Here is a 23,549-nt window from a genome sequence, read left to right on the forward strand (position 1 = left end):
TTGTTCCCTGATTGGTTACAATTAATAACCGGACCAAACAGTTTAGCAGCCACGCATTACGTTTTTAGTTATGTTTAGTAGCTAGCTAGCTTAGTTCTAAACAACTCACTGAAATAGCACACTTCGTTTGTAAGAGGCACGACTGATATTTTTTCCGATAAGAAGAACATTTATATTTAGGCTAGAAACTTGAGTCTGACTTAGCAGAGCCGTATAAATGAGTCTAGCTAGCTTACGTTAGCTAGCTGTCAAAATGATCATTGAGTGAAGATTATTGAAGATTATTAATGGACAGATCATACCTCATCAATTTGTGGATAAAATATACATATGTTATATTCTGATATTCAGGAAGGAAGCTATGTAGTACAGCATATAGAAACAAAATATGCCAGTAGCTAGCTAACGTAGTGAATGACTTAACGTACATATTCACTATATCATATTCATGTATAGCTATGCAGTCTTTAAATGTCACATGCTAACAACAGGTGTATTTCACAGGTCTTCTACCATAGAGAAATCCTGATTGCCAAGCCATGATTCAGGTAGAGGCAGGAGTCTACATCGGGGCAGCATCTGACCTGAGAGATGCCCAGGACCTGACCAATGCTGGCATCACCCACATACTCACAGTGGATTCAGAGCAGCCAGCTTCACCTGATGGGCCATTTAGGATGAAGTATGTCTATTCCCTGGACGAGTCCTCCACAGACCTACTCAGCCACCTTGATGACTGCATACGCTTCATAAGTGATGCTTGCGAGGCATCAAAATCTGTCCTTGTGCATTGGTGCGTGAGGCCTATCAAGTTATTTAATGCATATCATGATAGCCTCACATGCATTTGACATGCAACGCTGTGTTTGTGTTTTAGCCACGTAGGGCAAAGTCGGAGTGCGACGGTGGTGACTGCTTACTTGATGAAATGTCATAAAATGAACTTCGGCGATGCCTATGCCAAACTCCAGCAACTTAAACCTGATGTAAAGTAAGCAAAAACATATGTGATTTTTTTTTTTTTCAACTGCAGGGTCTGGACACTTTGTTATTTAAAGGAAGTACTGTTATCTTTGTCAACTATGTCTATTGTAAAATGTATTTAATTCATGTTTAGGATGAATGAGGGGTTTGTGGACCAGTTAGCACTATATGAGTCATTGGGTTGTGAAGTAGATGTCACCAGCCCCCAGTACAAGCAGTACAGACTCCAGAAACTCACAGAGAAATACCCAGGTATGTCCTGCTGTTTTCCTCACCTCTTCATCCTTTCTGTTATTTACATTTAGCAGATGCACATTTTTCCCCTAGTCGGCTCGGGGAATCGAACCAGCACCTATTTGGTTACTGCCCAACATTCTTAACTGTTAGGCTACGAACCTGCCACCTTTTTTTTCTTTCTTCCAGTTTCAGGACCGCTGTAGTGTATTTCACTGTACCAGGGGACATTACTCTGTTTAACCTAATTGAAACATTCATCCATATGAATTGAATTGCTGCCAGCTCTGTTTTGTAGAGATCCTCTTAAGACCATTGTTTATCCTTGACGCAGAGCTTCAGAATGTCCCAAAGGAGTTGTTTGCAGTGGACCCTTACCTAAGCACCTGTTCTGAGGTGGTATACAGGTGTAAAAAATGTCGGTAAGGGAACTGAATGAAGCATACACACACCTTTCGGTTTCAGATTCTGAACAGAGACTGAAGTGAGAGTGAAAAATAAAGGCTGTCAGCAAGCAACACAAATATTCTTCATGTTCACCCTCTGTTGTTACCCCCTTCTGTTTTCCCCTTTAGACGGACACTGTTCCGCGCTTCCAGTATCCTCAGTCACACTATTGGCAATGGACCGACTGCTTTTGCCTATAAGAAGATGAGTAACCTACCGAGTGGGGACCAGACCCAATGTACCTCCTACTTCACTGAGCCTGTCCAGTGGATGGAACAGGCCTTGTTAGGGGTGATGGATGGACAGGTAAAAATGACAATTCGCTTTCAGATGGAATAGTCGTACTTAGTTAATGCTGGCATAGAATACTCAGAGACATTTTTCTTCAGTTTAAATCAGTTTTAGTCACATTGTTCAGTGTAAAATGAGAATGCATATTTATCTTGGCACAATATAACAGACTTACTGAAGCAGCTTTACTATATTTAGCAGATCAATTAATAAACAGAATTCAGACTGAATGATAGGTTTGTGGGTATGAAAACCTACAAACGATACTCCCCGATGACCACATTTGAGAATAATTAACTTAGCATTTACTTGTTATATTCAGTGTCTTCTAAATAAAAAAACAAAAAAAACTTGTATTTTTCTTATTTTTTATAGATCTTGTGCCCAAAGTGTAGCTCCAAGTTGGGCTCATTCAGCTGGTGTGGGGAGCAGTGTTCCTGTGGTCGATGGGTGACTCCAGCCTTCCAGATGCATAAAAACAGAGTGGATGAAATCAAACACATCAGTATAGCCACACTCAAATCATGAAAATGTAAAAATGATTCATATCTGTAATAAATTTCTCAGAATAGCTGTCTCCATCTTTCCCTGTCTGCCATTGATGGTTCATAGATATTTGAGGTTACCTAGACTATTTCTCCTACTTGCATATTAATTGAATGAGAAGCCCGAGGGCAATTCCAAAGTAACTGATACTGAGACTCAGATTTATCACTTTAAAATGTATGTCAAATAAAAACCAATGATTGCAAAGTTAAACAAATCATAGAACTCTATGCATGTGGACTACCTTTAACAATTTCCACTGAACATTTTACATAAACATATTTACTTGAAAAACAGTTCAGATGCAGAGTTTGGTACCAGAAGGACGGTTTGTGTCATCATTCTGGTACTGAACTTTGCATCTTTGACTAATTGTATTTTTGTAAGATTTTCTGCGGAAATTGTTGAAAGTAGTCCTTGTGAGTGGAGTTGTATGGTTTATTTAACCACGCAATCATTGATTTTTGTTCAACATTTAAAGTGACATCTGAGTCTGTCACTGTGGAATTGCCCCTAACGAGATGGTATTTATTTTTCTATATTACATGCAACTGAAGCAGATTGCACAAACTGTTGATGAGTGTTTTTTTTTTGTGTTGCTCGTAACTTGTTTTGTACATAATGTTGCTGCTACCGTCTCCTATGACCGAAAAGAGCTTCTCAAATCAGCACTGGGATTGCTCACCTCAAACTGGATGTTTTTCTTCAATGAGATGGACGCAAGGGCTATACTGCTGACACCCAGCCCCGTGTTTCGCTGGAGAAGGAAACGGAGATTTTGAGGAAAAAGATCAGGGTGCCTTGTGAGGTTATTAGTGATGGGCATTCCGGCTCTTTTCAGTGAGTCGGCTCAGCTCACCAAAAAGAGCCAGCTCTTTTGGCTCCCAAACAGCTCTTTAAAAAAAATGTTTTGTAGTTTTTCAAGTCAAAGAGTTTGCGATAGTTTGACTATGATTGCTGTTAAAACAATTCTAATTAAATGAAATCATACTCTACCTTAACCACAATTTATTTAAAATGCATTGGTCTGTTGTGAAAAAGAATGCTATTAAACATTTGTATTTAAAGTATAACTTTTTAATGTATATAAACAAAGTGCATATACATCTAACCATTCAAAACGAATACAATCTGAACAGCATAATATAATATTGCACCATATCAAAGAAAAATAAATAATTTGCAAAACTGCAGCATCCTACAAATTGAAATACATTTAAAAAAGGATGCTATTACACATGTGGATTTAAAGTATAACTTTTTAATGTGTATAAACAAAGTGCATCTACATCTAACCATTCAAAACGAACACAATCTGAACAGCATAAAATAATATTGCACCATATCAAAGAAAAATAAATAATTTGCAAAACTGCAGCATCCCACTTAAAACATTAAACTGATCTCTCTTTTCTCTCTCTTCTTTGTTGCCATGTTATAACCAGCAGCACACAGCAATGCTGACCATATTTTGCTTTTATGAGAGATTTGCGTTCAGAAATGCAAGCTGCCTCACTTTCGAGGGGCTGATGCGGTTTCTTCTCTCAGTAATTATTTGTCCCGAGGGGCTCCTCCAAATAGGATCGGACCTCCGTTATGGCATCTGCTGAGGGATTCTTTCGTGCTGCATCCTCAGTTGCTCTCTCGTCAAACAGCATCCAAAAGCAGACATTTGTGGCACTACTGCTGGTGCTTCTGCTCCATCTGATCCCTCTTTTCCTGTTGACCTGGTGCCTGAGCCTGACTGCTGGGGCTGTCCCTCCCTGCTTCTGAGGTTATTCTTCGAAGAGCCTCATCAATCTCTCTGGCATCATTGAAGGCTAATTTCTTAAACCTGGGGTCAAGTGCAGCGGTTTCTGATGGCACGTGATTATATTCCAGTCTGTGAAACTTTCTGTCCATTGATGAACATGGGGTGTCCATCAACTCTCTGGCGGGTGGCTGGGATTCGCTGCAGACCCTGACACAGGAGTATAATTTTCGAGGCTGTCACAGCTGAAAAAAGAGAAAAGTAACTTATTAGTTCAGGTTCATGTTTTGTCTACTAATCCTACATCTCATCTACTGCTCATATACATATATAATACTGGATTAAATAATGATGTAGTAATAACTGCTTACTGGACCTCTCTCCATTGATCTCCACAGTGACCTGCTCAAAGGGTTCCAGGACTCTGCACACTTCCTCCATCACCTCCCATTATTCCTCTTGGGTCAGAGCATCAACAGGTGCATTGACAATGGCCAGGGTAGAGATGATGGCATCCTTTGACTCAAGAAACCGCTTCAACAAATAAAACGTTGAATTCCACCTTGTAGTGCAGTCTTGTTTAGGCCTCAGCTCAGGCATCCCCATCTGGCGTTGTGTAGACTTTAGTTTTTCAGCACCTACTGTGCTTGTGTGGAAGTATTCCACAGCTGCTTTCACTTTGTCCACGGTGGGCTTCGTCACCTTCAGAGCATCTCTTACAATCAGGTTGATTGTGTGGGCTAAGACATGGAGGATGGGTCCATTTTAAAATTTTCTTGGCTTTTCCATCTACTTGCCATTCTCTGGCCACTCTCAACAGTTCCTCTGCCAAGTTCTCTGAGGTGTGTCTGTCACTGAACTCAAAGCAGTCTAGAAGACAGCTAGCCATAAAAAAAATCTTAAATGAAGTGACATGAAATCGACATGTAAGTGGTTACCCTTGATGACTAGCAGTCACTGCTGGACATCAAGGGTAACCACTTCTTACATGTCGGCACCAGTGACTCAATCTATAAAAAAGTGGTCAGATGAAGCATATGCTAAACAGGACTGTTTTGCTAGCATAGGCTGGAATATATTCCGGGATTCTTCTGATGGCATTGAGGAGTACACCATATCAGTCACTGGCTTCATCAATAAGTGCATCGAGGATGTCGTCCACACAGTGACTGTACGTACATACTCCAATCAGAAGCCATGGATTACAGGCAACATTCACACTGAGGTAAAGGGTAGAGCTTCCGCTTTCAAGGAGCGGGACTCTAACCTGGAAGCTTATAAGAAATACCGCTATGCCAAACCATCAAACAGGCAAAGCGTCAATACAGGACTAAAATCAATTCATACTACACTGGCTCCGACGCTCGTCGGATGTGGCAGGGCTTGCAAACTATTACAGACTACAAAGGGAAGCACAGCCGAGAGCTGCCCAGTGACACAAGCCTACCAGACGGGCTAAATCACTTCTATGCTCGCTTCGAGTTAAGTAACACTGAAACATGCAAGAGAGCACCAACTGTTCCGGATGACTGTGTGATCACACGCTCTCCACAGCCGATGTGAGTAAGACCTTCAAACAGGTCAACATTCACAAGGCCGCTGGGCCAGACAGATTACCTGGATGTGTACTCCGAGCATGCGCTGACCAACTAGCAAGTGTCATCACTGACTTTTTCAACCTCTCACTGTCTGAGTCCGTAATACCAACATGTTTCAAGCAGACCACCATAGTCCCTGTGCCCAAGAACACTAAGGTAACCTGCCTAAATGACTACCAACCCGTAGCACTCACGTCTGTAGCCATGAAATGCTTTGAAAGGCTGGTCATGGCTCACATCAACACCATTTTCACAGAAACCCTAGACCCACTCCAATTTGCATACCGCACCAACAGATCCACAGATGATGCAATCTTTTTGCACTGCCGTTTCACACCTGGACAAAAGGAACACCTATGTGAGAATGCTATTCATTGACTACAGCTCAGAATTCAACACCATAGTGCCCTCAAAGCTCATCACCAAGCTAAGGACCCTGGGACTAATCACCTCCCTCTGCAGCTGGATCCTAGACTTCCTGATGGGCCGCCCCCAGGTGGTAAGGGTAGGTAACAACACATCCGCCACGCTGATCCACATCACGGGGCCCCTCAGGGGGGCGTGCTCAGTCCCCTCCTGCACTCCTTGTTCACTCATGACTGCACGGCCAGGCACAACTCCAACACCATCATTACATTTTCTGATGACACAACAGTGGTAGGCCTGATCACCGACGACAATGAGACAGGCTATAGGGAGGAGGTCAGAGACCTGACCATGTGGTGCAAGGACAACAACCTCTCCCTCAACGTGATCAAGACAAAGGAGATGATTGTGGACTACAGGAAAAAGAGGACCGAGCACGCCCCCATTCTCATCGATGGGGCTGTAGTGGAGAGGTTTGAGAGCTTCAAGTTCCTTGGCGTCCACATCACCAAGAAACTAACATGGTCCAAGCACACCAAGACAGTCGTGAAGAGGGCACGACAAACCTATTCCCCCTCGGGAGACTGAGAAGATTTGGCATGGGTCCTCAGATCCTCAAATGATTTTACAGCTGTATCATCGAGAGAGTCCTGACGGGTTGCATCACTGCCTGGTATAGCAACTGCTCGGCCTCCGACCGTCAAAGACTCCAGCCACCCTAGTCATAGACTGTTCTCTCCGCTACCGCACCTATGTGACAAATAACATTTGATTTGAAATAAGTATTTCTCTTTCAGAATACCTTTCTCTATATTTCTGTCTGTCTTACCAGTATTTCTGCTGCTGTGTGCGGCTACTAGTTCAAATAACCTTTATCACTAGCAGGCGAGACCGGCTGGGAACTGTCATGTTTTGTAAATGTCCCATCGCGGGTTCCGTACTAATAGCAGGACGTGTATTTATTTATTTATGGTATTTATAGTGGAGAGTTGACGGCAAACTAGGAAATGTGAACACTTTGTTGTGACCCTTTTGACAATTTCTAACATTAGAAATGGCAGAGTTGCGTTTGGATTTAGACAGTCATCTACAATATGGGCTATTTGACAGCGATTTAGCCGATATTTGCATTGATCATGATGGCGAATGGGGTAAGTGCGATTCTTATTATATAATAATAGCTGTGTTGTAAACACAACGTGCAACTTCATTGACTGTCTGGATATAATGAATATACTCTACGATATTGAATATAACATACGTTTTAATGCCCAGGCGCAGCAGTACTTGTTTTGACTGAGTGTCAATAAGCAACTTTCCCCCTTACTGTTTTTTTTTATGTATTGAGGCTACTTTGGAAACTCACTGGTCTCTTGCAACATTTTTATAGGCGTAATGTATTAGAATAGATACGTTGGATTCTTTCACTGATCTGTTCCCGCTTGCAACATTGTTACAGACACCAACCTGTTTAAAGAACTTGAAAACCTAAGTGATGCAGAACTGCTTCAAGAATTTGAGTTCACACCACCTAATGAAACAACACTGCAACAAGAGGTATTACACCACATTACCCCGCTATTTAATGCTATGTGTTAATATCATACTAGGCTACATCTAAAATTGTTGGTAATAGTAGCTGCCTAACCTACAGTCAGTCTTAGTGACAGCTAACAGACTGAAAGTGACTGCTAACAGACTGCATGTTTCTCAGGTGAATGACATTAATCTGTTACAATGGAGATCCTTCGCCAGTGGAGATACTGACGGTTGCTGCACAGGTAAAAATCACCAGGATTGCATCACTTTCAGTTTAACTATAACAGCCAAGCCAAGGCAAAGTAGGCTGAGTGTAGCCAACCGTCAGAAACACTACTAGAACCCTGTGTCTTCCTGGTAATAGATTCAAATCTCATACAGGAAACACACACCCACACTGTAAAGGGGATTTTCCGGTGAACAGAAAGGAGAGCATTCGTTGATAATATAAATAAAACAATCTATCCAGTTTATAGTAAGATTTCTGGGTGAACACATCCAGAGCCAAAGCAAAGAAAATGTCTCTGAGAAGGCCCTTATATATTAATCACACTGCACCAAATGTTCTGTAAACACCAGCCTGAGAGGCTTGTAGGAAGTCACATTGTGTGTGTGTGTGTGTGTGTGTGTGTGTGTGTGTGTGTGTGTGTGTGTGTGTGTGTGTGCAATCGCCAGATCTCAACCCAATTGAACACTTATGGGAGATTCTAGAGTGGCACCTGAGACAGCATTTTCCACCACCAACAACAAAACACCATATTATCGTATTTCTCACCAAAGAATGGCGTCACATCCCTCCAGTAGAGTTCCAGACACTTGTAGAATCTAGGCGAAGGCGCATTGAAGCTGTTCTGGTGGCTCGTGGAGACCCAACGCCCTATTAAGACACCTAATGTTACCTGTATATTATGAGTGTGTCCTCAAATCCAGTCTGGTATCAAACTTTTACCATAACATTTAATACTGGCAGACATTTAATATTGGCAGACATTTAATATTGGCAGATATTTAATATTGGCAGTTAAACAGGAACATCAGTACTTGCAACAGATAATTATAGAAAACTACTTAAATAAATATGATACTTAGACACCAGAAATTGCCCGGTGTTACCTGAAGTGATGGACATTATCATCAAAGTTAAAGTTGCAGGAGTTGCTACGGAACTGAAACCTTACTTTTCCAGGACAACTGAGCTGTCAGTACAGTCCGGCTGTCTGCTGTGATGGAGGAGAGTTATCGTTCCACCATCGCTGTGGAAACCAGTGTTCTATCAGCTACACTCAGGTCATTGTGGTTTGCATGAATGAAATCACACAAGCTACTTCTGGTGGCCTGGATTGGATGGAAGCATTGAGGTGAAAGCGAAAATATGTTCCTCATGTCAGAAGGTTCACAAGGTACCTTAACTTGCACCTCTTCATCTGTGGGATTGGCCGGCGGAGGCGTGGCAATGCATACACATAGAATTCACAGGTTCATTCGAAGACTATGCTTCTTGTGGACGTGGATGCTCATAGCAAGTGGCCAGAGGTTGCCATCATGAGATTTTTTATTTTTTATTATATTTTTTACTTTCTCCCCAATTTCATGATATACGGTCTTGTCCTATAGCTGCAACTCCCGTACAGACTCAGGAGAGGCGAATCTCGAGAGCCATGTGTCCTCCACTGCTTCTTGACACACTACTCGCTTAACCCGGAAGCCAGCCGCACCAATGCGTCGGAGGAAACCAAAGTCAGCGTGCATGCACCCGGGCTGCCACAAGGAGTCGCTAGAGGGGGATGGGACAAGGACATCCTGGCCGGCCCAACTCTTCCCTAACAATTGTGAGCTGCCTCATGTGTCTCCCGGTCGCGGCCGGCTGCTACATAGCCTGGGATCGAAACCGGGTCTGTAGTGATGCCTCTAGCACTGTGATGCAGTGCCTTATACCGCTGCGCCACTCGTGTGGCCCACCATCATGAGATCTACTAGGGCAGAGAAGACAATGGAGAAGCTTGGAAAAGTGTTTAGACGGCTCGGATCGCCACTCCAACTCGTTAGCGACAACGGACTGCAGCTCCTGTCCCAAGAAAGTGCCACGTTCCCACAGGTGAATGGCGAACTCATCAGGTCCGCACCGTAACATCCATCAACTAATGGGCTGGCAGAGAGATTCATACAGACCATGAAACATGCCTTAAAAGTGTCTCAAGGTCAAGGGACACTGCACCAATGCTTGAACAGCATCCTGCTATCCTACAGGAACACATTGTACGCAAGTCTTCGCCTGCATCAGTTAATGTTGAGTAATGCAACACAGACAGAACCCCCAGTCAGTCAAGAGTGGTCCAGAACTCTGACTCCGTGACACCCTGACCCAGTAGTCGCTGCCTAGGGGCTCACAGTCATCTTCTCAGGAATGCTGTTCATAATGGGAACAATTTAAGTAGGAGGGGAGGAGATGTGGCGTATTGGGGTTGTACCGCAGAGCATCATGGGGGTTGTGTGTTAAGAACTGCACGTTGTAGATAAATGGTTGGACTGATTCCTGTCTCCCGTCTCATCATTATTGAATTCGTATAAAGATTTGGTTATGAAACCCACAAGACATAACAGTTATGTACTGTTTCCCTTCCCCCAAGGGAATGTGTTTGTCTGCATCTACCTGCACATACTGTACCAATTATTTTATATGATATCTGACTAACATAATCAATTGGGGTCTCCGGTTGCTACTTCGTCCATGATTACTACAAGTTTAGATACCTGGCTAGATTAATTTAGCAATCTAAAAAATGTTAGCTGACATGGGCTATTTGAGTGACTGTCAGTGACTGACATAACAGCAGAAAAATGTACAACCAACAGTTTTTTTGTGTGTGTGGGGCCCATCCCTGCCCTACAAAAGGGCCCATCCCTGCCCTAGTCAGTAGACATTAGGTGGCTGCCATGGGCGTGGGATTGCTGCACCTGTGAGGCCCCCAGACTGTGTTGTAAGGTCAATCACACAGGACGTGAAAGAGGATCGGCAATGTGATGCCCCTGCTTGTCAATTGAAATGAGTTCTAATTGTTTCGTTGGCAGATGTAGGAGTGCCTGGGTCCTCCCTATCATCTGGATCTGTGGTTAGTGATACCTCCTCACTGTCACCACTATCCCTGAAAGTAAGATTTCAATTCGCGCAACACTCTCCCCCTATGTGTAAATAGTAGGCTAAGTACTGACTCCTCTCACTAACTTCTGTCTTGTCCCTGCCGATGCGTACCAGCAGGAAGATGATGTGTCTATGCAGCCTTTACCGACTATGTTGTCTCCTGAAAAGAAAATACACAAGCGAGTCAGCCCTTCTCCCAGAGGTGAAACGTCTCTTTGATGTACATGTCACAATATGGTGGATATCTTCCAAAAAATAATTGAAAGTGTCTGTTTAGTTGTATCATAGTTCACCCCTGTATTAACCAGGGGGCTCCCGAGTGGCGCAGCGGTCTAAGGCACTGCATCTCAGTGCAAGAGGCGACACTACAGTCCCTGGTTCAAATCCAGGCTGAATCACATCTGGCTGTGATTGGGAGTCCCATAGGGCGGCGCACAATTGGCCCAGCGTCGTCCGGGTTTGGCTGGGGTAGGCTGTCATTGTAAATAAAAATGTGTTTTTAACTGACTTGCTTAGTTAAATAACGGTTAAAAAAAATTATATACAAAAACACTCTTACTTATTCTCTTACTCTTTTCCCACCAGCCAAGCGACCCGCCCACCCAAACCAGAGGGTGTCCATTCAGCCCAAACTTCCCCCCTCTGTCCTCCTCACCCAACCCTTGGCCCCTCTTCTCAAAACCAGGACCATTGTCATCCAGCCCGTTGGCCTGCAGACTGTGGTCTCAGTGATCAAGGATCCACCGCCCGTGACTGTGCATGCTACTGTACCCTCTACTGGTGAGAGTCTGAACTTTCACACTTTAACTTTACTCTTGTGTTATCTTACAATGAAATAGTATTTTGTATGCCTACTATTATTTGGAGGGGTTTGAATAGTGTTCTGCACAGTTTTTGTTGTGACGAATGCCCCTTTATATTGGTGGGTCTTATTCACTGAAGTAATTCAGGTTATATGGCTTCCTCAGGGGGGGGTACTATGTTAGTCACATGCAATATCTCAGACCCCACTGGCCCGATGTTGACGAAACTTGGGTGAATGATGCGTCTTGTTATAGTAATCTGGAATTCCAAACTTTGAACTCTCTTACCCCGTTTGAGCTACCGTCATGTAATTTTGCACATAAATGCTTTTTTTTCATGACAGAAAGGTTCCCCATAAGGACCTATAAACTCTGCCGCAAAATATATTTTGAATCATTTGTAGGGGTTGCCGGGTTTACTGTTGCCTTGTTACAGTACATCATGGTATTTGTAAGGTAATGTAAAGCTGAAACAACATTCTGTGAACAAAATGAAACATAGGATGTGTATTTGTAACTCCTACGACTGCATCTGTTGTTATTGACCACAAGGTGTCCTCAAAACAGTGGCTGCTGTGCAAAGAAAGCTACTGGCTTCTCCTCAAATGTAACCTAAAGTAGCAGCAAAATAAATGCCTGAAACTAGATCCACTACATCCAAGAACAAAAAAAAACATTGGGGGAGGTTATCTTCTGCACTGTTCAACCAATCCAGTAAATGTAGAGGAGGAGTTAAGATGGAGTTTTGCCTTTTTAACATCCAAAAGTGGAAGTTAAGACACAGGCTCCTCTTTCTATTTCCTCTGAATTCGGAACATCCGGTTGTTAGGGACTCAGCCAAGACTACCTCAAATGTAACACAATGTCCAGTGTATGACCAGTGCATACCATGCAGGATCCTCGAGGACAGACTCTAAAAACCACTGTAGAAATATTGTTGTTTTAAAACGTATATTTCATGAACGCCAGCACAGAGCACACTCATATCAACTACACCCGTCATAACCTCTCATTTATATACCAATGATCAAACAGATACAGTACATCCATCTGAGGCTGCGTTTACACAGGCAACCCAATTCTGATATTTTTTCAACTAATTGGTCTTTTGACCAATCAGATCTGCTCTTTTGTCTATAATTATCTCTGAGTTCTCTCTGAGGCAGCAGGGTCATGGCCCATTAGTAGCCAGACTAAAAGCCTTTAACCTCACTAGGATCTTAGGTCTACTTGTATTATTACAGTGTAATTAGCATGGGAGTGTTTTCCTCTGTAGGCCCCTAATACACTCTATTAGACTTCAGTAGGCCCAGGGCTTTGAAGGGGACCGTGACAGGGCTTTGAAGGGGACTGTGGCAGGGCTTTGAAGGGGACCGTGACAGGGCTTTGAATGGGACCGTGACAGGGCTTTGAAGGGGACTGTGGCAGGGCTTTGAAGGTGACTGTGGCAGGGCTTTGAAGGGGACCGTGACAGGGCTTTGAAGGTGACTGTGGCAGGGCTTTGAAGGGGACCGTGACAGGGCTTTGAAGGGGACCGTGACAGGGCTTTGAAGGGGACTGTGGCAGGGCTTTGAAGGTGACTGTGGCAGGGCTTTGAAGGGGACCGTGACAGGGCTTTGAATGGGACCGTGACAGGGCTTTGAAGGGGACCGTGACAGGGCTTTGAAGGGGACCGTGACAGGGCTTTGAAGGGGACCGTGGCAGGGCTTTGAAGGGGACCGTGACAGGGCTTTGAAGGGGACCGTGACAGGGCTTTGAAGGGGACCGTGGCAGGGCTTTGAAGGGGACCGTGACAGGGCTTTGAAGGTGACTGTGGCAGGGCTTTGAATGGGACCGTGACAGGGCTTTGAAGGGGACCGTGACAGGGCTTTGAAGGGGACCGTGGCAGGGCTTTGAAGGGGACCGTGACAGGGCTTTGAAGGTGACTGTGGCAGGGCTTTGAATGGGACCGTGACAGGGCTTTGAAGGGGACCGTGACAGGGCTTTGAAGGGGACCGTGACAGGGCTTTGAAGGGGACCGTGACAGGGCTTTGAAGGTGACTGTGGCAGGGCTTTGAAGGTGACTGTGGCAGGGCTTTGAAGGGGACCGTGACAGGGCTTTGAAGGGGACCGTGACAGGGCTTTGAAGGGGACCGTGACAGGGCTTTGAAGGGGACCGTGACAGGGCTTTGAAGGGGACCGTGACAGGGCTTTGAAGGGGACCGTGACAGGGCTTTGAAGGGGACCGTGACAGGGCTTTGAAGGTGACTGTGGCAGGGCTTTGAAGGTGACTGTGGCAGGGCTTTGAATGGGACCGTGACAGGGCTTTGAAGGGGACCGTGACAGGGCTTTGAAGGGGACCGTGGCAGGGCTTTGAAGGGGACCGTGACAGGGCTTTGAAGGGGACCGTGACAGGGCTTTGAAGGGGACCGTGACAGGGCTTTGAAGGTGACTGTGGCAGGGCTTTGAAGGGGACCGTGACAGGGCTTTGAAGGGGACCGTGACAGGGCTTTGAAGGGGACCGTGACAGGGCTTTGAAGGGGACCGTGACAGGGCTTTGAAGGTGACTGGGAAGGTGACTGTGACAGGGCTTTGAAGGGGACCGTGACAGGGCTTTGAAGGGGACCGTGACAGGGCTTTGAAGGGGACCGTGACAGGGCTTTATATGTTTGATAATGGATCCTTGGAGGACTGCTGAAGGTGTCTGAGGGAGGGACAGGCTCTCAGCACTAAACAATAGTCTGACTCTGGGCAGAGAGTGGGATGGATCTGTTTATGGGGGTCAGTATCCCATACAGGTGACCTGACATCCTTAGTGATCGCAGATAAGAAAAAAAGACTGCAGTCTGGATTAGAAAGAAAACAAATTTTATCTGAACCCAGGATTAATCAGTGTGATGAACATTGTGAAGAGCTATTGTACATGTTCCTCAGCTCTAAGGATGCTGGCTACTTTGACTGTTCAGTCAGTTATGTTACAGTGATGTACACTGACTGTATTCAATTAGTTATGTTACAGTGATGTACGCTGAGTGAAGGACACCCCAGAGGGACATAGGATGATCTCAGACCTGGATGTGCTTTAGCCAACACTTCTGACTCTGTTATGCCTCATGAGTTATTCAGAGATGGCTAACATCCAGGTTTAGGACAAGGCTAAAACAGACAGAAGGGTTGACCTCTTTCTTAACTGTATCTGGTCTTTGTCAACAGCAGTTCCCACGATGCATCTCCAGCCGAGACTGTTGATTGGACCCCAGATCGCTTCCCCAGCCCCTCCCCTTCTCGCTGTCACCAACCAGGTGTTCACCATGCCAATTGTACCCCATCATGTTACCATGGAGACCACTGCTGTTTCTGGCCCCACCCATCCCATGGCAATGACCTATCACAACACAGCTGTGGACACTGAGGTATGTTTGAAATGCATCTGACCTCCGAACAGCATGTCTGCTTTCCCTCTGTCTGCTTTCCCTGCTTTCCCTGACCTTTTTGGAGAAGAGCCTTCAGCATTGTGTTCTGTCTTATTCCATGATTTATTCCCTCAGATTAAAGGCACACAGTGCGGAAACATCTAGCCTAAAGTAACATCTTACCCCAGTCTTCTTAGGTGCTCAATCTCACAAAAATAGAGGACATGCTGGGGTCTGCCCAGTGTCCATCCAGACATCTGGAGAGAGGTGGGAGAAGTGGAGGTGGTTGGTAGTTAGGAGGGCAAGGCCACTTTAAAACCAATAGGCCCTGAGGGTGGTCAGACAGACAGATATTGAGCACCTGGCTTTTTACTGTGGTAACACTTACCTGGGGTAGTATGTCTCACGGATGGAACATTTAGGGGGTAGAGGGGTGGGGTCGGGTTCTTATGTGTTTGCTAAGTTAAATATTTTTAAGATTTATGTTTTGCAGCTTATAATATGTGTTGAGAAGAGACAAGTTATTGTTATAACAAAACGCTGCCTGGATCTTTAATTTAAAGACCATTGTTCCCTTCGGTCTCAACATACAGTGCCTTGCAAAAGTATTCACCCCCTTGGCATTTTTCTATTTTGTTGCATTACAACCTGTAATTTAAATTGATTTTTATTTGGATTTCATATAATGGACATACACAAAATAGTCCAAATTGATGAAGTGAAATTTAAAAAATAAGTTGTTTAAAAAAAATAAACAAAAAAGAAATTCGGAAAGTGGTGTGTGCATATGTATTCACCCCATTTGCTATGAAGCCCCTAAATAAGATCTGGTGCAAACAATTACCTTCAGAAGTCACATAATTAGTTAAAATAAAGTCCACCTGTGTGCAATCTAAGTGTCACATGATCTGTCACATGATCTCAGTATATATACACCTGTTCTGAAAGGCCCAAGAGTCTGCAACACCACTAAGCAAGGGGCACTATGAAGACCAAACAGGTCAGTGACAAAGTTGTGGAGAAGTACAGATCAGGGTTGAGTTATAAAAAAATATCAGAAACTTTGAACATCCCACGGAGCACCATTAAATCCATTATTAAAAAATGGAAAGAATATGGCACCACAACAAGAGAGCCGCCCACCAAAACTCACAGACCAGGCAGGGAGGGCATTAATCAGAGAGGCAACAAAGAGACCAAAGATAACCCTGAAGGAGCTGCAAAGCTCCATAGCGGCGATTGGAGTATCTGTCCATAGGACCACTTTAAGCTGTACACTCCACAGAGCTGGGCTTTACGAAAGAATGGTCAGAAAAACATAAGCAAATGCGTTTGGTGTTCACCAAAAGGCATGTGGGAGACTCTCCAAACATATGGAAGAAGGTACTCTGATCAGATGAGACAAAAATGTAGCTTTTTGGCCATCAAGGAAAATGCTATGTCTGGTGCAAACACAATACCTCTCATCACCACGAGAACAGCAGATAGCCTAGTGGTGAAAGCATTGGACTAGTAACCGAAAGGTTGCAAGATCGAATCCCTGAGCTGACAAGGTAAACATCTGTCGTCCTGCCTCTGAACAAGGCAATTAACCCACTGTTCCAAAGCCGTCATTGAAAATAAGGATTTGTTCTTAACTGACTTGCCTAGTTAAATAAAGGTACAAAAACACCGCCACAGTGAAGCATGTTAGTGGCAGCATCATGTTATGGGGATGTTTTTCATCATCAGGGACTGGGAAACTGGTCAGAATTGAAAGAATGATGGCGCTAAATCATCTGAAATTCTTAAGGGAAACCTGTTTCAGTCTTCTAGAGATTTGAGACTGGGACATAGCATCTTGCTAAAGCAACACTCGAGTGGTTTAAAGGGAAACATGTAATGTCTTGGAATGGCCTAGTCAAAGCACAGACCTCAATCCAATTGTGAATTTGTGGTATGACTTAAAGATTGCTGTACACAGCAGAACCCATCCAACTTGAAGGAGCTGGAGCAGTTCTGCCTTGAAGAATGGGCAAAAATCCAATTGGCTGGATGTGCCAAGCTTATAGAGACAAATCCCAAGAGACTTGCAGCTGTAATTGTTGCAAAAGGTGGATCTACAAAGTATTGACTGTGGGGGGGGTGAATAGTTATCCACGCTCAAGTCTTCAGTTTTTTTGGTCTTATTTCTTGTTTGTTTCACAATAAAACATATTTTGCATCTTCATAGTGGTTGTGAAAATCAACTGATACAAACCCCCTAAAATCCATTTTAATTCCAGGTTGTAAGGCAACAAAATAAGAAAAATGCCAAGGGGGGTGAATACTTTTGCAAGCCACTGTAGACTTGATCTGAAGCCATACTTGTGATTTTGCTATTCATTGTAAATGTTTGTAGGCCTTTGTAGCAAAACTGTATTTATGATCATATGTTATCCATTCATGCTTTTTACATGCTCTATTTATATCTGTAAATCAGCCAATGACATCAAGGCACACCCAGCCATAACTACAGACACCTGTGTGTCCTTCCAAACTATATAAACTAGTGACCCGCAGTGTTAGTCATTATAGCCTGATGAAGACAGCTTGGCTGTCATTATAGCCTGATGAAGACAGCTTGGCTGCCAATATAACCTGATGAAGATGGCTTGGCTGTCATTAAATCCTGATGAAGACAGCTTGGCTGTCATTATAGCCTGATGAATACACCTTGGCTGTCATTAGAGCCTGATGAAGACAGCTTGGCTATCATTATAGCCTGATGAAGACAGCTGGGCTGTCATTAGAGCCAGGTGAAGATGGCTTGGCTGTCTTTACCACCTGGTGAAAATAGCTTGGCTGTCATTATAACCTGATGAAGACAGCCTGGCTGTCATTATAACCTGATGAAGACAGCTTGGCTGTCATTATAGCCTGATGAAGACAGCTTGGCTGTCATTATAGCCTGATGAAGACAGCTTGGCTGTCATTGTAGCCTGATGAAGACAGCTTGGCTGTCATTATAGCCTGATGAAGACAGCTGGGCTATCATTATAGCCTGATGAAGACTGCTTGGCTGTCATTATAACCTGATGAAGACAGCTTGGCTGTCATTATAGCTTGATGAAGACAGCTTAGCTGTCCACACGTTGGTATCCAATTATTGCATCTGAGCTCCTAGAGTGTGAGGCTCTCCTTTTCTTTTTCGAGGAGAGAAGAGAAACATTTAGAACATTGTTTTTTCGTAACGCAAAACATGTAGCTGTCTCGTTACACAACTGGGATATTTCAGTGTGTTCTTGAAGTGGTCCCTAAAGTGGACATATGTTTTGATTTAGCCTGTTGGCATGTGTGTCATCATCGTAGAGTAAATGTTAGTATTACTGTGGACACCTTGCGCTGGTAGGCATTGTATCATACATTTTAAAAGACCCAACTTCTATGTAAACCCAGCATGAGAGTAAAAAATACCTGGCTAAAGTATCCCATGTTTGGATTAGTCAAGCAACCCAACTGGCTGGGTCAAAATAACCCAGCATGTGTTCTGTTCACTATTTAACCTGTGCTGGGTTAGAGTTTAGGAAATCCCTCTGAGTCTACTTAACCATTCCAACACTTGGTACAAATTGTATTTAAAATCATTGTAAATACTTTAAATGGGTTTGATTGAGCTTGTGTTGTACAATGGGACCAATAGAACAGATACAAAACTGCAAATCCCACCCATCTGGCTGTCACGCCCTGACCTTAGAGATCCTTATTTATTCTCTATGTTTGGTTAGGTCAGGGTGTGACTCGGGTGGGAAAATCTATGTTTTCTATTTCTTTGTTGTTTTGCCGAGTGTGGTTCCCAATCAGAGGCAGCTGTCTTTCGTTGTCTCTGATTGGGGATCATATATAAGTTGTGATTTTCTGTTTGGGTTTTGCGGGGTGTTATTTTCTGTTTAGTGTCCTTTGCCTGATGGAACTGTTCACATTTTTTTTTTTTTTTTGGGGGGGGGTTGTTATTTTTGTTTGAGTGTTTCTTGAAAATAAGTATCATGAACACTTTCCACGCTGCGCTTTGGTCCACTCTCCCCGCTGGAACAAACAGTACAAGTATTTGACAGATTTCAAATAGTTGCACTCAGGTCTGCATAGGAAAGCCCCTTCACTTTACTTAACCATTCCTACAAGGTGACATTAGGACAGCTGGAGCGACTGGTTTATTTAGCCTGGTTTATTTAGCCTGTCTTGAAGGAATAATACCACATAACGGTTAATCACTGTTTAGGACCATATGTAGCACTGTGTTACGTGCAATACTATTATTGGACTTTTCTCAAATTGAAGAGAGTGGAGTGGATAAGCTAACATTAGAAGAATAAAAATATTATCTTATTGTTTTGAGGCAGAGGTTTCTCCAATAAAATCTCTTTAATTAATGCTACGCTATTTGGGTTTTACTGTGGTAGAGCTTGGCAAAAACATTTGACACAGTAGCCCTAGTAATAAATGTAGAGTTGTGTTGGCTCAGTCAGTTTGTTAACAGCTTGTAATCAGTTCTAGAAGTTTAATACTTTTTCAAACTTTGCTGGATAAATATGAAATTGAAATATTGATCTGGTAGCCCAACAGAGACATAAAACAGTCAACAAAGAACATTATTTCCTACTTTCTCAATATGACAGTGCTATTTTCAGGCTGCATCATGACCTTGGCTGAACTCTTAGACAACCTCAGAAAATGTTATTACTCTAGTCTCTAATTGCAGTGAAAGTGTTTTTTTTTCTCCACCTCAATATCTAAGAGCTATACACTATAAAAACAAATGGTTCTATATAGTGCCAAATAAGGGTTCTTTGGTTCGTAACAATATAATCCTTTTTGAAGGTTCTATGAAGAACCATGCTCATACGGTTCTAAATGGAACCTTTGTGGTGCTATTAAGAACCCTTTCCTAAGGTTCTATAAATTACTATTTAAAAAAAGGTTCTATATAGCACCAAAAAGGGTTTGAATGGCTCCTTATAGAACATTTATTGAGAATTTAATCAATGTCAAAGGTTCTACAAGGAACCATACAGGGTTATTCTGGTCAGATATATTATATGGTTAAGTGTGCTCTACACAGTTCTCAATTGACAAGAAACCATCACTGGCCATAATGAAGTAACCTTGCGAGGTGCGAGCAGGAAGGAGTCCTGTTTCTGTACCATGAGACAGACTAGCGTCCTGAAGCTATCGCAGGGCCGTACCCCAATGTTGAGAGCTAAGCATAGATGTACCAGGTCTCATTTTTACAGTCTTTGGTATGACTCAGCCGAGGATTGAACTCCTAACCTTCCAATCTCAGGGCAAACATTCTAACCACAAGGCCACTGTAGTTAGAATGTGATGGCATAACACAACAGATTAGATCAACTGGAATGGCAATCTCACTCACGGTTGCACAAAAAGAGCTGTGAGCAAACCACCCCCCAAAATATTCTGTTTGATTCCAGACCTTCTTTGAGTCTCTGTGTTAGAAGCATTAGCTGTCTCCAAAGCTTCATTACTGTGTGATGGCAAGAATTTAGTGCTGGGAAGTTTCTTTGAAAGATAAGCATTTTGCTGTGTCATGTGGCTTGTCACCTTTCTAGGAGACAAGGATGGCTTGTGTGTGGATGTGCATCTGCATATGTGAGGAAGTTGTTTGTTTACGATAACGGACCAACCATCAGGCCAGGGAGAAGAGGTCATAGTCTTCCTTGTCCAGTCCCAGGGGACTGACATCTGGCTGGTAATGAATTATGTTTGACCTTTAACCCCCGTGGGAACCTTAGCAGGGCATAGTGTCTGAATGGGTCTTTTGAAAGTCCTATCTGTCTGTTCCCAAGGGCGGAGGAGGCCCATAGGATGATGGGTGATTTATCTTTCTGTCAAACCAAAGGGGAGATAAAACAATCGTGGACATCACTGGTAAAACATGACAGTGGCTTCTGGCTTCGCCTCGTACCTAATAACACCCCTTAGGCTGTGAATATATCAGTGCTATCACAGACTTTCACTGCCTTTTTCTGTTACTTATGCTATCACACATGACCGCATGGCATAGTTTTAGAGCTATTCAGAGCTATTTTAGCCTCGTAAATACCAGACTGATTACCCCTGCCTGCCAGATTAGGCAGTTTGCGATGCTAAATCTATGTAGGACCAATGTAGTTTTACCACTTTCAATTCTGGTGGACTCTTACCAATCGTTTGTTGTAGACTGGTAACAGCTACTGAACGGTGATTCTTTTGAAGAACTCCATTATGCAGTCTGACTGTATGTCGAGCAGGTTTAGGATCATGAGTCTTGTCCTGGAGGAATAATTGAGCGATTTCCCTATAGATACAGTTGAATTCGGAAGTTTACATACACTTAGGTTGGTGTCATTAAAACTCAAAATTCAACCACTCCACAAATTTGTTGTTAACAAACTATAGTTTTGGCAAGTCGGTTAGGACATCTACTTTAGGCATGACACAAGTAATTTTTCCAACAATTGTTTACAGACAGATTGGTTCACTTATAATTCACTGTATCACAATTCCAGTGGGTCAGAAGTTTACATACACTAAATTGACTGTGCCTTTAGATAGCTTGGAAAATTCCAGAAAATGATGTCATGGCTTTAGAAGCTTCTGATAGGCTTATTGACATAATTTGAGTCAATTGAAGGTGAAGTCTGGTTCAGGCATTTGGAAATTGCTCCCAAGGATGAAGGTTCCACATTCATCTGTACAAACAATAGTGCGCAAGTATAAACACCATGGGACGACGCAGCCGTCATACCGCTCAGGAAGGAGAAACATTCCGTCTCCTAGAGATGAACTTACTTTCGTGCGAAAAGTGCAAATCAATCCCAATAAAACAGCAAAGGACTTTGTGAAGATTCTGGAGGAAACAGGTACAAAAGTATCTATATCCACAGTAAAACGAGTCCCATATCGACGTAACCTGAAAGGCCGCTCAGCAAGGAAGAAGCCACTGCTCCAAAACCGCCATAAAAAAACAGACTACTGTTTGCAACTGCACATGGGGACAAAGATCGTACTTTTTGGAGAAATGTCCTCTGGTCTGATGAAACAAAAATGGAACTGTTTGGCCATAATGACCATTGTTATGTTTGGAGGAAAAAGGGGGAGGCTTGCAAGCCGATGGAACACCATCCCAACCATGAAGCACGGGGGTGGCAGCATCATGTTGTGGGGTGCATTGCTGCAGGAGGGACTGGTGCACTTCATAAAATAGATGGCATCATGAGGAAGGGTAAAGTATGTGGATATATTGAAGCAACATCTCAAGACATCAGTCAGGAAGCTTGGTCGCAAATGGGTCTTCCAAATGGACAATGACCCCAAGCATACTTCCAAAAGTGTGGCAAAATGGCTTAAGGACAACAAAGTCAAGGTATTGGAGTGGCCATCACAAAGCACTGACCTCAATCCCATAGAACATTTGTGGGCAGAACTGAAAAAGCATGTGCGAGCAAGGAGGCCTACAAACCTAACTCAGTTACACCAGCTCTCAGGAGGAATGGGCAAAAACTCACCCAACTTATTGTGGGAAGCTTGTGGAAGGCTATCCAAAACGTTTGACCCAAGTTAAACAATTTAACCTGTTTGGGATAGAGGGCAGCAATTTCACGTTTGGATAAAAAGCTTCCTGCTACTCTGGCCCAGAAGCTAAATATATGCATATTATTCGTAGTATTGGATAGAAAACACTGACGTTTCTAAAACTGTTTGAATGATGTCTGTGAGTATAACATCACTCATATGGCAGGTGAAAACCTGAGAAAAATCCAACCAGGCAGTGGGAAATCTGAGGTTTGTAGTTTTTCAACTCATTGCCTATCGAATATAGTGTCTATGGAGTCATATTGCACTTCCTAAGGCTTCCACTAGATGTCAACAGTCTTTGGAACCTTGTTTGAGGCTTCTTTTTTATTTTTTATTTTACCAGGCAAGTCAGTTAAGAACAAATACTTATTTTCAATGACGGCCTGGGAACAGTGGGTTAACTGAATGTTCAGGGACAGAACGACAGATTTGTACCTTGTCAGCTCAGGGGTTTGAACTCACAACCTTGCGGTTACTAGTCCAACGCTCTAACCACTAGGCTACACTGCCACTTCTACTGTGAAGTGGGGGGCGAATGAGAGCTGATTCAGCCAGAGGCCTGCCAGAGTGCCATGAGCTGATCACGCGCGCACACGTGAGAGCGACCTGTGTTCCATTGCAATTCTAAAGACATAGGAATTCTCCTGTTGGACCATTATTGAAGATTTATGTTGAAAACATCCTAAAGATTGATTCTATACATCGTTTGACATGTTTCTAGGAACTGTAATAATAATTTGAACTCTATTTCTGCTTTTTGTGACTCTTTTCTCTCACGCAACTTATTGTGAGAAGCTTGTGGAAGGCTATCCAAAACGTTTGATCCAAGTTAATCAATTTAAAGACCATGCTACCAAATTCTAATTG

General features: G+C 43.4%; 2 protein-coding genes across 10 annotated transcripts in view; both read left to right on the plus strand.

Annotated features, from left to right (window-relative positions):
- LOC135558568 (dual specificity protein phosphatase 12-like) lies at window positions 1-2,533 on the plus strand. Of its 3 annotated transcripts, none has more exons than XM_064992457.1 (7): window positions 1-129; window positions 505-793; window positions 878-991; window positions 1,118-1,236; window positions 1,553-1,640; window positions 1,794-1,971; window positions 2,332-2,533. In XM_064992457.1, the coding sequence occupies exons 2-7, from the start codon at window positions 540-542 to the stop codon at window positions 2,482-2,484; spliced, it is 906 nt and encodes a 301-aa protein (XP_064848529.1). In that variant the 5' UTR covers window positions 1-129; window positions 505-539; the 3' UTR covers window positions 2,485-2,533. The 3 variants fall into 3 exon arrangements, with proteins under 3 accessions (XP_064848529.1, XP_064848527.1, XP_064848528.1); XM_064992456.1 differs by having other exon boundaries at window positions 2-136; XM_064992455.1 differs by having other exon boundaries at window positions 1-793.
- A 4,413-nt stretch (window positions 2,534-6,946) lies between these two features.
- LOC135558570 (cyclic AMP-dependent transcription factor ATF-6 alpha-like) overlaps window positions 6,947-23,549 on the plus strand; it is a 50,015-nt gene continuing 33,412 nt past the window's right edge. For 2 of the 7 annotated variants that reach the window (XM_064992460.1, XM_064992462.1), the window contains exons 1-7: window positions 6,947-7,367; window positions 7,676-7,773; window positions 7,931-7,997; window positions 10,825-10,904; window positions 11,009-11,096; window positions 11,480-11,674; window positions 14,890-15,089. In XM_064992460.1, coding sequence (XP_064848532.1) covers window positions 7,271-7,367; window positions 7,676-7,773; window positions 7,931-7,997; window positions 10,825-10,904; window positions 11,009-11,096; window positions 11,480-11,674; window positions 14,890-15,089 — 825 coding nt within the window. In that variant the 5' untranslated portion in view covers window positions 6,947-7,270. Of the gene's footprint in view, window positions 7,368-7,675; window positions 7,774-7,930; window positions 7,998-10,821; window positions 10,905-11,008; window positions 11,097-11,202; window positions 11,363-11,479; window positions 11,675-14,889; window positions 15,090-23,549 lie in introns of those variants that run through there. The other 5 variants (XM_064992464.1, XM_064992463.1, XM_064992467.1 and 2 more) reach the window with 5 other exon arrangements.

This window comes from Oncorhynchus masou, chromosome 17 (genome assembly GCF_036934945.1).
Source record: "Oncorhynchus masou masou isolate Uvic2021 chromosome 17, UVic_Omas_1.1, whole genome shotgun sequence".
Classification (NCBI taxonomy): domain Eukaryota; kingdom Metazoa; phylum Chordata; class Actinopteri; order Salmoniformes; family Salmonidae; genus Oncorhynchus; species Oncorhynchus masou.